The 15,183-nt window shown below is 30.5% G+C and overlaps 1 protein-coding gene across 1 annotated transcript in view; it reads right to left on the bottom strand.

Moving 5' to 3' along the window:
• Positions 1 to 2,810: 2,810 nt before the first annotated feature.
• The window catches only part of LOC148306766 (serine proteinase stubble-like), a 178,174-nt gene continuing 165,801 nt past the window's right edge, over positions 2,811 to 15,183 (bottom strand). The window contains exons 8-9 of the mRNA XM_088264385.1: positions 6,385 to 6,682; positions 2,811 to 4,232 (exon numbers count right to left, since the gene is read on the bottom strand). Coding sequence (XP_088120511.1) covers positions 3,948 to 4,232; positions 6,385 to 6,682 — 583 coding nt within the window. The 3' untranslated portion in view covers positions 2,811 to 3,947. The remainder of the gene's footprint in view (positions 4,233 to 6,384; positions 6,683 to 15,183) is intronic.

Here is a 15,183-nt window from a genome sequence, read left to right on the forward strand (position 1 = left end):
CCGTAGTGTAATGGTAAGCGTGTTTGGCTACGGCGCTGTAGGTCCCGGGTTCGATTCCCTGGGGAGGTGAAAATAAACATTGGTTCTAATATCTAATTAATATTACCTGGACTGGTCCCTGAAGGGTAGGATTGATCACCTTGCGTAAGTAAGGGCCATTTATTATAAAGCATTTTATTGGGACTTGTAGAGGTATGTACTAACAGTTATTTATTAAATACAATCATAACTTAACCTATTAACGAAATATTTTTTTAACGATTCACCAAAATTTCTCATTAATCCTAACTGAAAAAATTAAAATTTGAATGAAAAACATTTTCTCCCCAAAATACCGGCATATTGTTTTCCCTTAGGAGGTAAAATTACCGAAATAAAGGGAAGTTACCTTTAACTGAATTCACTTTAATACGCACCCGGATCGTTGGTTCTCCGAGCCTTTCATCGCGACTAACGATGACGCGTATCATATTCTGAGCCTTCTATTTTGTTTCTGCTAACGTTACAAATAATAATGCTCCCAGCAAAGTGGTGTTAACTTAGCCTTACGTTCTCATAATATAAAATTTAATAAGGGAAGTAAATAATTCGGCACAAATGAACTCTTACAAAAGCTGCTCTCCTAGTAAGTCAGATATGATAACGCGGACCTTTATCAAAGTGCTGCCGGAAGATCGCTTTGATATAAACTGACAATATTCTCTTGGAGAGGTTCAACAAAATTTATTACATTACCTCTCTATACACTTGAGGAAAAAGTCCACATTATCCAGAAAAAAAACATCAAAAGGATTTTATATAATATAATAATTTCAAAATACTCCTAAATCCCCAACTACAGCAGAATCTCGATTATCTAGACTAATTGAAGATGACGGTAGTCTAGTTAAGGACTAGTATATACCCCATTTACTTTTAAAGGTTGATATATTTTCCATACAATCAAATAACACTCATAATATATTATAAACATATTAGGTTATAATAATTCATTGGGAGGAGAATATGGTTGGTAATAGAAGCAGAGGAAGACCGAGGAAAACTTAGCGTGGTTAAATTTACACTTGAATGTCAGGTCAAAAGTCGGAATAATCAGCGTGTATGTTAGGAGATGCATAAATGTAGAAGAAGCGAAGATTTTGTACACTGACAGTTTGGTGTAGCGTTCTATTCTCTCTGTCTACCCCTGCGGGGAAGCGATGCGATGATTAGTCCATAAGTTGATTATTTTACTAAAATTTAAATAAAAAATAGTTTAAGGTTGTGTTAAAATTACGGTACTTAAAAATACATGCATACGAGTATGTCGCTGAAAAAGTTGATACAAAATATATTATAATATTTAAAAAATAAAAATAAAAATTTAAAATATTATTCACCTTTTTAAATTTTAGAAAAAAAAATGCTGGATTATTCACCCTAAAGATGAGATCTCCTGAAAAGAGAGAAAAAAGGGAATAACGATACTTGTTTCATATCAAGTTGAGACACCTTTGAAAAATGTAATTTAATAGGCACGTAATCTTGCCATTATCAAATATTTATTTACAAAGCGATGATATTTTTTCCTCCCGTTTTTCTGTTTATAAAATTTATACTTGTTTCTAAAATGTTTGGAAAAACGGCACCTGTTTTTATATTTATGCATTTTGTATACTTTTCCGAAAAAAACGATCCGGTTGTAAGAACGTCAGGTATATTTATTGTCTCAGTTACGAAGTGTAGTAGGAGCTTACCAAACTTTATTCCCGGTTCCTTGTTGGCGAAGTTGTTTCAAAGAAAAACACTTAAGATATATATATATATATATATACGTAAAAATTTCATCTTGGGTGCGAACTTCATCCCTCGTTCCGCGAGAGTTTAAAAATATACAGTCTTCGATCAGCGTATACTTTCTAGTTTCACTTCATAATTTAAACAGTTTGTAAAAAAAAGCGCTGGTTACAGTGAAATAGGGTTTAAAAATAAATATTGAAAAAATAAAGTTTCTCGTTCATTTTTTATTCAACACAAAGCACCACTTTAATGGGCACTGACGTCATTCAATTTTACAGTCATCAAAACAACGAAATATTTATTACTGTGTTAAATACATTAATCAACAAGGAAATATGTTTATTTATTTATAAATATATTATTTTATTTACAAAAAGATTATAAAATTAACATCATTTAGCGAAATAAATCACACCAATTAAAGTTCTGATTTTATACATGCAAGCTCTTTTAAATACTTTTTTAACCAGCAAATTTAGAAATTATTTTAGTTTCCATAATGTATGATTTTCAGATGTGAAAAAGCATGTGAAAAAGCACTCTTAAATTAGAATAAAAACAAACTGTATAAAACATAAAAAATAACCCGCTATATCTTTATTATCTACACTAATTCACATTTTTACATATGTAGTACGAAAATTTTTACTTAGTAATTTTTAAAACAATATTTTAACACAATGCTCGAACATCATTTAAAAATTATATAATTGTTATATCCATGGTAAAATTAACAATCATACGTTATTATTTTATTTACATTTAAAAACTATTTTGTAATATCTATTATTATTTACAATAATAAGTACATTTTTGTTAACAAGTTGCGATTTTTAAATAAATAATATAAAGTGGGTTACATAACTTAATTTACATGTATTTGAAATCAATTAACTGTTTTCAGAAATATAATTTATTTCGTGTTTATATTTTTAATTCAAAGCAGGATTTTTACATGAGAATTTTACGTTTTTACATTATATTCTTAAAAAAATATACGTAAAGAATTTTTGTATCGAATTTCAATGATATTTTTTTCTTAAGCCTTTAATAAATTGAGTTAAATTTTGTTTTGAAATAGATGTTTTGGGTTGAATGTCGTCAAGGATTTAGTATGTATGTAAGTGCTTGAACTGAAATCTCCTTGTATTTTAGATCAAGAAAACGTGACCATGTGGAAGACCTATGTTAAGTGTCGGTTTTTGGGATCAAAGGCAAGAAATGTTAAGATAACCGGAATATTTAAGGGATTATCTCTCGTAAACCCAAGAACCGAACCTAATTCACCTGATAATAAATACATATTATATATCACTGTAATTTCATGTTCAAAAACAATCTTGGAACCTTTGTTCCAACTCTCAAGAATATGATAAACTATTGGCTATTTATAAATATAAATAAGGACTTTTTACATGATACATAGGATGAAGAACTAAAAATTCATAAACGCATAAATCTTCTACAACCTCAATCAAAGTTTGTCTTGTATTAGTTTTAAATATGAAGCACACTTTTGAATTATGTATTTAAAATGCATGTAAAATTTCATATTTTTAACTATAAATTATTATTTCTATTCATAACACAAAAATACAAGTATCTTTTTACTTTATATATAAAAACGTAATCACATCAATTTCCGAACACAAATTTATATAAATTTTTTTTATCAATTTCATATTCCTTTTTAGCACCACGTCACTTTATGACAAAAGTTCCTTTAATAATATTAAAATACTTACAGTCTTCTCTTTTTTTCACATTTGAAACACAATTCAGTGTTTACAAGGTATTGATGAATAAAAAGTTCATGCAGTCAAGGAATGATAATTTGTATAATAAAAATTGTGATCCAACAAAGATTTTATTAAATATTATATTGGAATATTCACATGCCCGTAGTATCGTAGTATTATACCAATGAGCTAGATACACAAGTGAAGCAATAACGCAGGAACAATACTAGAAATAAAAGCTCAAAATTAAAAGCTCCTACAGCAATCATCCGCTACAGCAAGCAGAAGTCCATCTGCATCAATTGTTTTTTTTTAAATAACTTTTGGACTCACTTATTCACTCTCCGTTTATTTAAGAAACAAATTGCTTTACACTGACGTGAACTTGATAAATTCATGATTTAGAATTGGTATAGTTTTTTTTTGTTATCACGTGACTGTTTCCAATATCCATGGGACAAATTTTGATATCCTTGTGCACACACCGGGCAGACTTGCCTCCGCACAGCCGATTCCCCAGCTGATGATGCCGGCCAGAAAGTAGCGTCCGTCAGCTCCTCGAACCTGGAGAGGTCCGCCGGAGTCTCCCTGACAGGAGTCCTGGCCGCCCTTCTCGTTGCCAGCGCAAAGGAAGATTTCCGGGATGAACTCGTGACGACCAGCGCGAAGGAACATACTCTTGCAACGCTCATTGGACACGATAGGCACTTGAACCTAATAACAAACAAATATTTTAAATATTGAGGACAAAATAGATTTATTTATAAAGATTTAAGCTTCTTCAATGCAAAAACCAGACATTCTTTCTGACTAAAGATGAATGGATTTTTATAAACTAAAGTGGTTTAAGTCAATTTTGCAAAAAAATAAGGGAAATCTAGAGATATACAATTTGCCAAAAAAAAAACATTTAAAAAACAAGTGATCCACAGTAAAATTTTTGTATTTTTTATGTAAACAAATCAAAATAATTAAATTATGACACCTCACGGGATATTATCGCAAGGAGATATAAAGGGATTATTAAACTTATTTATTTAATATTATATGGAAATAAATAGTTTTAAATAGTTTTATTTGGAAATAACTTATGCTTAATGTTGACGTTTATGTTTTATTTTTGGTATTGTTGTTATTTATTGGCCAATTTATTTAAAGCCGTTTTCATGAGAAACCACCTCAAGGGCGCTCTACAATTTATAGTAATTATTTTTGAAAGAAATTAAAAACAACTCAGTTTTTATGCAGAAATTAAATACTCAAGTCGGGATTAAGATACTAGGCCATCGCGCCTAAACACTTCCGTGCGAATGGATTTTTTTTAAAACGTATTTTTCAAATTATTTAATATGAATGTTAAATGCCACAAAACGTTACATTTTTTCAAGACAGCTCGACCGGTGCGTTGTATGAAACGGGAAACTGTTTATTTTTAAACGTAGGCTTCCCTTAAAAACCGAGGCATCTGCACATTTAGCTTTATCTGAAGAGAAAAATAAATGTTCGTATTTCATAAACAAACATAAGAGAGTACCTCTAAATATAAGAGAATACCTTAAAGAAATAAAAAAATAATGCCTATTACATGTAAATCTTTAAAAATACATAAATTAAAAGAAGAAGACAATTATAACATTAATCAAATAAAACAATAAACCTCTAGTGTAAGTCTCTCTCCAAGCACAAGAGCTCAGACTCTTTTTTGGAGAGGCAAAGCGAAACTAAAATAATAAATTTGCCATATGTATAAATGTTTACAAATTGTATCAAATTGAATAGGGTGGGGCGCGGTCACTACCTTTTTTTAAACTCTCGCTACAAAAACAGTTACTTTTAGAACGCGTTCCTTTAACGCGTTTGAAAGCACAAGATCTCAATTTATTTTTAGGTTAGTTTAGTGTCAATCATGCCATGAACGAACGAAGGGCGCGCGTTCGCCATGAAAGCCTACTTTTCCTTCGCCCGTTCATCGCAAGCGTGCATTCAGAAAACAATTCAATATCGCGCCTGCAGGTCGTGTGACAAATCGTAAATTGATTTTTGCATCAGTTATCATACATTACAATATGGGTGGACACGTTAAGGGATACTGGTAATGTGAAAAAGAAACAAGATGGACCAGAGCCTTCCAGAACCATCAGGATGCCTGAAAACGTCGACAGTCGAAAACATCGTCGTCATATCCATTTCTTCGAGTTTTTTTATACCTAAACTCGAAGAAAGACATGTAAGGGATGTGTAGTTCCAACTGGATGACACAACGGCTCACATGACACAAACTTTCATTATTTTTTTTGCCGAAACACCTTCCCGGACGGTGCATCTCTCTTAGGGGCGATTTTCAGTGGCTAGCGCGATCCCCAGATTTAGCTTCTTGTGGCTATTTTCTGCGCTATTAACTTAAAACATTAATTTACACAAATCGTTTAAAGACTCTTGGTTAGCTAAATGACAATATACTTGCTGTTAATGCTGACATAGGCACAGATATGCTAGAAAAACTTATAGATAGAAATGTCAAAATTCGCCTATCTTAGCGCATTGATGAGAACAAAATAATATAAAACTTTTTTTTAAACTAAATATGTAATATAATATGAAACTTTCAATGTGCTGCTGTAAAAAAAAAGAACAAAAACCATACTGACAAAACTTTTTGTACTATGTTTTTTTTTTAAATAAGGAAGTTACCACGCCTCATCCTGTATTAAAACAGTACAAGCCAACCGGAGTGTTGTATCTTAAAACGGGAAATTGTATATTTTTAAACGTAGGCTTCTCTTAAAAACCGAGCCATCTGTACATTAAGCTTTTTCTAAAGAGAAAAATAAACGTTCGCTTTTCATACACAAACATAAGGGAGTACCTCTTGAAGCACCGAGGGTAGGGACCCTCCCTCGGACAGCCGCCCCCACCCCGTCACAGTGGCATTCTCCCCTACTAGCAAGTCGTCGCTGGCGGGCAGGCAGACCGGGCTGATGTGCGGTGCGAAGGCGACGGGTGACTCTAGCCTCAGCAGCGCGAGGTCATACTCGTACGTGAAGTAGTTGTACTTTGGGTGAATGACCTTCCTAGCGGCGCCGCGCTCCATGAAAGGGTAGTCTTCTTGGACGTTGGAGAAGTCGTACTCTCCCACCCTTATGCGTATTTGGGACAGCAGCAGGCTGAAAAACCAATCATGTTATCTTTTTAAATATCTTTTGTGCATAAACAGTGAGTGGATCAATAAACAAAGTTATTTTATTTCATTTATGTATTAATTTTAAATCAAACACAGATTTTTTTGAGTCTACTAAGTTGTATTTTATCAACAAAAAAAATTATGTTGTGACAATTGTTTAGCCTTGTTAGGGCACTATCAAACGTTCCAAACATTCGTTTGATAATGCCCTAACAAGGCGAAACAATTGTCACAATATAAATTTTGTAATGTGTTTTTGTTAATAAAATACAACTTAGTGGACTCAAAAAAAATGTGTTTGATTTAAAATTAATACATAAATTAAAATGGAATTCTACAAATTAAACGCCAAAATAGATTATTTTATTTCAACTTATAATATAGCTTATTTATTGTGCAAAAATATAGCTGATCACAAAGTAAAATGACAACCATATACAATAGTTTTTTTTTCACATTTATTTTATTTGACATCATCAGACAGGTAGTGGTTTGGACATGTAGAATGAATAAGTGAGGAAAGAACGGTGAAACAAATTTATGAGGCGAATGTAATTAGAAAAAGGAGCAGAGGAAGACCGAGAAAAACATGGCACGATCAGATATGCCAAATACTTGAAAGCGGTTAGGAGTCGTTATAATCGGCGGGTATGTATGAGGAGATGCATGAACGTGGAAGAGGCGAGGAATGTTTGCAATGACAGAGTGGTGTGGCGTTCTATTCTCTCTGCCTACCCCTGCGGGGAAGCGGCGTCATGGTTAGTTAGTTAGTTAGATAGGTGGAAAGCAAAGTGAAAAAGTAATCATATTATCTTTGTATATATATATTTTTTTATTACGTTAAGTGATCACTCTACACACGTAAAACATTCACCATTCTACCACACTACTCAAATTTTTGTGTGTTCACAAAACGTGAGTTCACGAGAGCCATATTTGGTTAGATTGGGATGCTTTTATAATATATAGCAGAGACCTTTTTATTTGAATGTACGTAAGATCCTAACTGGATTTTTTTATACACTGAGAAACGCCTGAAAACATGAATTATACTTTTTATGCCGCTTATAAATTGACCAGATTCTTTTATTCACTACATTTTCAAGGTTTCTTCACTTATGAGGACCACAAAAAACAAAAATGTAAAAATATCCAACAAGTTTTTTGGACACACTTAAAAGGTTTTCCTTCATACAAACATATTTATAACATATTACGTTTATAAACGTTTTTTCTATTACAAGGTTTATTTTTATTTGGATAATATTGTATTATATTTTACTTAAATGATTCTGTTTAAAAAATACTATTAGCAATAAATTCGCATAGCACATGTTCCAGGAGTCTAATATATGTATGGACAAGAAAGATTCCTTTACGGAGACTCATGTATCTTCGATGTATGCATACAAAATAAGAAATATGTTTTATTTTCATGGGGATGCCGTATTCCTTGGGGTGCCTTGCTGCTTGGCTGGGAAGTTTATTTAGGATGCTCTTGGGATTTCGCTTAACATATACCCTGGAATAAAGATGTACGCATCCTGCAGGACCAAGGGAGGCTGTGTTATTTCAGTGATGATTTATTCTAGCTTGCAAATCCTATTTTCTTCTGGAACATCCATGGCGCCCTTAACCCGTACTTTATTCGAGGATAATTCTGTTTTTCTTTCACTTATTGATAAAATCTTATTCAATTACAATTCGCCATAAATAAATGTTTGGATTTTACTTTGAAAATTTATGATTTTTTCCTCTTATAATGTATTTCCACTTTAATCTTACAGCTTAGTTTAATTTACCTTTTAGGTTTTACTTCTTATTATTTTTATTTTACAACTGTTCATTGTTATTACTGTTTTTAACGACCACATTTCTAATATTTTTACATATGAATATGCTTTAATTCTTGCTTACCCTTTTCCGCACCCAATGGTGCATAGGGCACTGCAAGTAATGGTTAGCGTGTTTAACTACCGTGCTAGAGGTCTCGGGTTCGATACAAAATAAACTTGTGATATAACTTGTTTCTATATAGGTTTGTTGTGTTCTCATCCAATTGATGAATAATATTTAAACGTATTATATTGAACTGTATTACAATAAATTTTTGTTATTGTTTGCGAACCATAAATAAATAAATAATGTTTCCATATTACCAATAAATAATTTTACTTAATAAACATGTTGAATCTTAACCTTTAATTCTTGAATATTTTATATTATAAATGTTTTATTGCTCTAGGTAAATTATAATGTTCAGTTTTTATATATTATCTAGTATCCAATAATAATGATTTATTGGTTTTGGTGTGTGAGTAATCAAAAGTTCAATGCCAGGGGTGAGGAAGCTTTTCATTTCATAAGTCTACATAAATTTATTTGAATCAAAACAAGATTGCGTTTGTAAAAAAAAATCCACCGACGACTATTCGAGCTTTGCGGAGATCATTTTATACACTGAGTTACATTTACCATGATTGACAACCACATACTAAAAAATTAGAAAATTGTATTTACATTTCAAAAACTGCATGTAACTCATCGGCGACACTTATGATTGAAATAAGTTAGTTTTAATTGGAAGAAACTTTCACAAAATATAATTGTATTTCATAAAATATACGAATAGACTTGTTCGTCTATGAAAAGGTATTTATAAAAATTCTTTAGTTCAATATTGGAATTCCAAAGAGGAGCAAATCTAGAATTTGTTTTTAAAAAATTAGTCCTTCGTGAAATATTTCGATATAATATTGACATATCAACAAAGGTGATGAAAGAAAATATGGAAATCTGAGTATTTACAGGGATAACGACATGTCATCACTTTAAACACATGTAACATCCTCTATTCTTCCCATGATTAACTAGCACACTTTTATAGACACGTTCTTTCATATGTGTTACTTCAACTAACTTATGACAGGTCGTTAGCCCTGTAAATGCCTAGACATCCATATTATTCAACTATGTTGAAATGTTAATATAAAAATGGAGGAACCGAGATCTGTAAACAAGGATTTGGACACACTTAAAATCTTATATTTCGATATTATTTCAAACAACATAATCATTACATGTACTAGTATATACTCGTACATGTACATATGTGCATATTTGTACAATTCAAATTACTTGTATGATATACTTTATAAATAAACCATATGTGGGGCTCGATATTTTTAAGTCGAAACTAGCTTGTACATATTTTGTGTTGGAAGTAATATAACATAAATGTGTCGCCTATTTTTAGAATCTACCATATCTAATTTTAAAACACTTAAAAATAAATACTCTGTCGGAATTCCAATTTTAAGCTTCATTTAAAAAAAAATTATATACTTGAAAACCCTGCTGAAAAATACTTAAAAATAGCGTTGTATTTCAAATTCCGCTATATTCATGGAACTTGCCTTCTGACCCGTATCGGCCAATCACAGAGCGGGGATGGGTCAAACATTCATATGACGTCATTATCGGTTTGTTTTTTTTTAAATACTGAAAAAAAATCTAAAAAAATAGGGATTATTCATTTAATTTCATCAAATATATACAAGTCTTTGAAACATTAATATTACCCGGAGAATTTTGTTTTTTTTTGTAAAATTGACTTACATGGATCTGGCGAATTTTGAAAGTAGGCGACACAAATATGGAATATTTGAATCGATTGCGGTTACGAATTATTGTTATTTGAGTTGAGATGAAAATGATATTTGAATGATGGTTGTAATCAAAGTTTAGTGATAAATACCCTGAAGTATCTAATATCGGTTACTTGCCCGTATTTGATAAGGGTTCGATTCGTATTTTATATGTATATAGAATATCATTAATTTACCCATGTAAGGATTCACAGAACAACTAAGTGTTGTGTATCGTCTTCAGTCATTCTAAGAGTTACGTTGACTAGAAATAGTTCAATCATACAATTATGATATGGCTTCAATAAACTGCCTTTAAATTATTATTTATGCCTAGAAGCATTCAAAATGTATAATATTTGTTCATATCATAATCAAATGAATTAATATGTCTTTTGTCAATATAATACAAAAAGGTATCTTTATAAATATGTGTGTACAGTTCCATTTACAGATGTTTTTATATTAAAAAAATATCTTAATTCACATGCATGTTAGGATAAAATACATTTTTGATCCATTTTCATCAGTAAAATTTATTTTGCATATAAGTAATAACATAAAATAAAATTTAAAAAATATGTCTGGTTTTGGTAGCGACATAGATAAGACCGAGGAAAACTTGGTATGTTTGTAAAAACAGAGTGGCATAGCGTTCTATTCTTTCTGCCTACTTCTGCAGTGAAGAGGCGTGATAGTTTTCAGTAAGTAAGATAGTCATATATAAAAACGTAAACTAATTCATTCGTTTTGTCTCTTGGTAAGTTGAGCATATTTAGACAAAAAAAAGCATATGGTATAAAAAAAATGTAGATTATATACTTAAAATTATCTATAAACTGTTCATATCAGTGTGTATGTTCATTGTTTTTAACTAAAAAAATAGCCTTTAAATGCAAAATGATTTATTTTACAAGGTTTTCTAAAACCCAATAATAAGCATCAAACGCTATGATTAATTATATTCAAAATGAATAAATTAAGAACTTTTGTCCTTAGAATAAAAACTTGGAAAGAAAATCAAAACGATTTGTATTAAAAGATGGGAAAGGAAAAATATTATCCGAGATTGTTCTTTTATAAATGAGAAAAATCTATCGCAGGCACGTTTTTATCAAACGATATAAATCTAAAGTTCAATCAATGACAGATTTATTTATTTTTCCTGCTCGAATTGCTACAATACGATATGAGCAATATTTTCATGATTATGATGATAAAAAAATTAAACTCCCTCCATCAAATAAAAAGATAAAACAATCGCATATTACTAAAATTATCTGCATATAAATGAAAATGTAAATGATCGTTTGTTCTAACTCTCAAATCTCCGACTATTTTTCACCGATCGATGGCTTTGAAATTTTGACAATATTTAAATTCAAATACGAATAAAAAGAATAAAAAACCTGAATTGTAATTCATGTTTTTAACAAATAACACAAAGAAAACTAAAAAAAATAGTAAAAACTTATTTTTCCATAGCAAACTCTATTTTAAATTCATTCGCTCTAAATGCTAATTGTGAATTTATCACGTTATTTGAATGTTTTACTAATAAAAATCATCGTTAGACATTAATATGGTGTTTTTCCATCATTATCAGAAGAATCTTCAGCTTATTTATTTAATTTGAATTCTCACTTGACGGACTTTATAATATATAAAATTTTGCCAATATACCTTTGACTTTTACTTTCGAACAACTTTTTATACTATGTCAACCTGACAAAAAGATGCATTATGTTAATTGATATTTTTATTTTGTCTATGCAATTGATTAACGACGATCGCATATTTTACTTTTGTGGATTTAATCCAAGAATTAAGCTTTAAAAAATGTAAATATAAATATCTTTGGCGGCAATGGTTGACAAATTATTAATGTATTTATTTTTAAATTTCTAAGTTATTTCATTACGTCATTCATTGCAAAATGATATTTTTACTCAACCCATTTACTGTTTTTAAGTTACCACCATTCATCTTTTGCTCACTGATTTGTTTTATGCATATGTTTAGTTCAAATAACATGAAATATGAAACTTGATTTAAATAATTGTAGATTACTTCACAAATTGAAGAACTGTTATGTTTTTCTTCAAGTTATTTAAAAACCTATTTTTATGGATTATTTTATCCGAATATATAATATAAAAGAAGAAAATTAGTTTTTTTACATTTTTTCTACTCCAGTTTTCCAAAACAAAATCTTTTTAAGCAGCACATTTTTGAACCTCAATTATAAATAACGTAATATAAAGAGGGAAACAATTATCAAATCAACGCAGTACTTTTTTAATCGGGCGTTGTGCGATTTCTTTGCCAAAAAATAATTTAAAAAATCGTACTGAATTTGAATTTAACTTCATTTATTTTTCATGTATTTTTTGTTTTGTACTGTTTTTTTCTACATTCATTTTTACTTATGCAACACTTTTTTTTAATAAACACGATTATGTCGGTTGTAAGTCCTGTAAATGTGAAGACTTCAATATTCATCTTCATGTATGTTAAGAATCCAAAAATGTAAAAAATCACTCCTAAGCGGAGATGATCCAGATTTGTGAAAAAATATTTAGACACGCTCAAAATTTTGTACATTTACCAAATGATACATTCTTCACCATAATAATAATTCAATATTACCCTGAATAATCAACTTTTTATTACTTGTGTTTAACGTTTAAGATAACATTGCTTACAATCAGTGCAGTGCCCTATACACCATTGGGTAAAGAAGATATTTCTGGTAGTTTTTACTGATACTACATGGGATTTAAAGTAGTCGAGTTATTTTCACAGCGGTATGTTATGCTTTCTAGCCAGAATGCGAAATTACTCAAAAGTTTTAGAAAGCAATGGGCGCCCGGGGAATCTAACAGTGCATAAATGTTTAATTAACATAATTTGCAAATCCAACGTATTTATTCCCCATCCTCAATATAGTTCTACTCCACAAACTGTACAGCGAAATAACCGCCCTTAAGAGCAGAAGCACAGTTATTAACGAAAGACTTTGCAATCATTTTATAACTTGTATTGGATTAAGGCGGAGTCTTAGTGTTTGAGTTTGTGTTTATTTTTAAAGACTTTGTGTTAAACATTATAATGCTAAACGAATGCAGACTTCATCACTTCAACCATCAATAGTTACAAAAAATTTGAGTTGTATTTAGGGGTGAATTTCATGAAAACAGTTCAGTATAAATTTTCAACAAACATTACTGTTTTTTAGATTCTTATTATTTTGATCAATAAAAGGGTATTTCAGCAGTCAACTCTCAAATAAAACAAAGTGATATTGAATCTCTAAGACTATATTAATTAATATTTTATATGTTCAGCACATTAAGTAATAATACTATTTAAAATCGCAGTCGTAACATCTGCTATATGACATTTAAAATCAATTCGGTGTATTTCAATTAAGCTAAAATAAACATTTGGAGGATTTTATTAATAAAAGATAATTCATCACATCTCATTGACATTTTGACCTCTCAATATAGAGAATGAAAATAATTGAAGACTTAATATTTACAAGACTTACGACCTGGTCAAATTGTGAAGTAAAATTATATGTCCTTGTCAAATTGGTAAATTTTCAAGATTCTGAAAAATTTCTATTCATGTTTTCAGGTGTAAAAAATTCCATAAGGATCTTGCATACATAAGAATAAATAAATAAAAAAGTCCTTGTTAAATAAAAAATCTTTCTAAAATCACTAACTAACTCACACGTGAAGGGACGTATGAATCCAAAAATTTTAGTATGTGTGTGAATCATGGGTAAAATGATGTTATTCGTATTTAAAGTGATCCCTCAAACTAGTTTATGACTATATTGAGATGTCAAAATTAAAAAATAACTCCTTAATTCGCGAACAAGGATTAAGACAAACACACAAAATTTTGTGAGCATAACTTTGTATATAAACAACCGCAATATAAAAAAAAATGAATAAATTTATATTCAATAAATGTTATATACGTATGCCAACACGATTCATTAAAAACTTTCAGGAAAAAATACGGTTTAATATAAACGTGAAAACAATAAAATGTTACGACTCTCCCTTTTGTCTGTAATACCCGGGATGACGTAGTGCCCGATATTGTCTTCCATTGTGAACCCACCCTTAGGCGTCACATGGTGCCTTATTATTTTTCACCCTGCCGCAATGGCAGGAACAAATCCCTTGAATTATTTTAGTGAATAAACTGCGGCATTACTTGCGAGACTGGCGAAACCTTGTAAATTTGTCTACACTGTCACACGCACCCTCTACTTCCCTTCTTATCCCGCTTTCTGTCACGTACACCCTGTATTAATAAGGGATCATGCAAACGTATAAAGATACGGGGTCAACCGACAAATGGATGGAGGGTCAACATAAGACTTTGATTAAAATATACAAGTCAATATCAATCTCATCTATTAATTGAATTGGCCAAAAATGAAATTCATTATTACTAATCATTTACAATATTTTGAGTGAGTTTAAATACTTGTTCGCAAACCTGGATTATCTCCAATCATAGGAGTCATTTTTCAATTTATTTTTTAACATCGCAATATAGATGAAGAAGAATATGGAAGTGTGGGCATTTTATTTCATCTCACCAATAGATGTCTCTAGTAAAATTCTATGGATTCAGGCACTATGTTTCAAAGTTGAACCATCATGGGCAGAATTTATTAATGTACGTGTGTAAAGTGATCTCTGAAACCAGCCTATGACGGTCATTAGCCCTGTGAATGCCCAGACTTCCATATTCTCCTTCATTATGTTGAGATGTCGAAAAATAATTACTGATCATTTTACATTAATTT

The sequence above is a fragment of the Brachycentrus maculatus genome, unplaced genomic scaffold, assembly GCF_059751285.1.
Source record: "Brachycentrus maculatus isolate JH-2025_06_01 unplaced genomic scaffold, ASM5975128v1 h1tg000226l, whole genome shotgun sequence".
NCBI lineage: Eukaryota > Metazoa > Arthropoda > Insecta > Trichoptera > Brachycentridae > Brachycentrus > Brachycentrus maculatus.